This window comes from Salvelinus sp. IW2-2015, unplaced genomic scaffold, assembly GCF_002910315.2.
Source record: "Salvelinus sp. IW2-2015 unplaced genomic scaffold, ASM291031v2 Un_scaffold15445, whole genome shotgun sequence".
In the NCBI taxonomy this organism is placed as follows: domain Eukaryota; kingdom Metazoa; phylum Chordata; class Actinopteri; order Salmoniformes; family Salmonidae; genus Salvelinus; species Salvelinus sp. IW2-2015.
In genome coordinates, this window is record NW_019956699.1 from 1 (window position 1) to 1148 (window position 1148).

Consider the following 1148-nt stretch of genomic DNA (forward strand, 5'->3'; position numbering starts at 1 on the left):
ACAAGTTATCCCAAGCATATGCAATTAGTGCTGGAGTCTCTGTGGAGGGCCAACAGCTATTCCAGACTATACATAAAACGTGAGTATCGTCTCTTCTCTCTAATACTGGGGCTTTGCTTCATCCGACTATAGAAACATCAGTTATTTACTTACTATGACGGTTCCCAATGGTCAGGAAAAAATGTTTTAAAAAAATGTGCTACCCAATGCATTTAAATAGTGTCATTGGATGTTGAGGTTGCCTTCACTGTTTAGTTAACCAGTTTTAATGCCAGTCTTTGAGTAATGTTTTGTTTTAAACCCTATCAAATAGTATGCATTCCATTATACCTCTTGGTTCTAATGCGATTGTAGTGTTGATCCCTGATTTGGCCTAGACTACAGTGAGTGACCTATGACCGTAAGTCTTTCAGTACCAACACTGATTGACCAATTTCTAATGTAAGCTGTTAATTCTGTAATGTTCTTTTGTTTAATTTGTTTGTATATTTTCTTCAGCATCGTTGCTGTTCGATATGCACCTGTCTACCATCCGATACCTGCTGCATGGAGTCATCTGTCTAAATGTGTGTCCTGAAACCTTTAACCTCAGTACCCTGACTAAAGGCAGCCACTGGGTGCTTTTTTTCAAAAACATTCTCCATCTCTCTGTAGCATCAAAGACTGCAAATGGCAGGAGAAGAACATCATGGTGATGGACGATGTGGTCATATCCCCACCTTACCAAGTGGAGAACTGCAAAGGCAAAGAGGGTAGCGCTTTAAGTCACGTACGCAAAATAGTGAGTATGCCTTACCACCATTAATTCACCATTGAAGGGAATACAGGAATTGCAGTACCAGAAAGTTGATTGAGGATAAAATGTTTCTTGTCCCTTGCAGGTGGAGAAACATTTTAGAGATGTGGAGAGCCAGAAGTCGGTGCAACGGCCACAAGCACAGCAAACACAGAAAGACTCCACTTTATCATCTTGAGCCGGAGGTTCAGTCCGGATAGGGGGTGTGGGAGGGGGAATTGGTTGGGGGAGGTCACAACGGCAAAGGCAGTTTTGGTTTGTTCTTTTCTCTTCCCCTCCCTTCAACATCAGACCAAGGCCAGTGTTCCCCTGCCCCCCCACCTCCATCAGAGGTGTCCAACATTTTGAACAG

General features: G+C 42.9%; 1 protein-coding gene across 1 annotated transcript; it reads left to right on the forward strand.

Annotated features, from left to right (window-relative positions):
* Positions 1-5: 5 nt before the first annotated feature.
* LOC112080313 (protein LSM12 homolog A-like) lies at positions 6-1140 on the forward strand (the record flags this gene model as incomplete). The annotated part of the gene is made up of 3 exons (XM_024146042.1): positions 6-79; positions 655-781; positions 882-1140. Coding segments are annotated over 3 exons (294 nt in total), but the record flags the coding sequence as incomplete, so codon positions are not given.
* Positions 1141-1148: the final 8 nt, after the last annotated feature.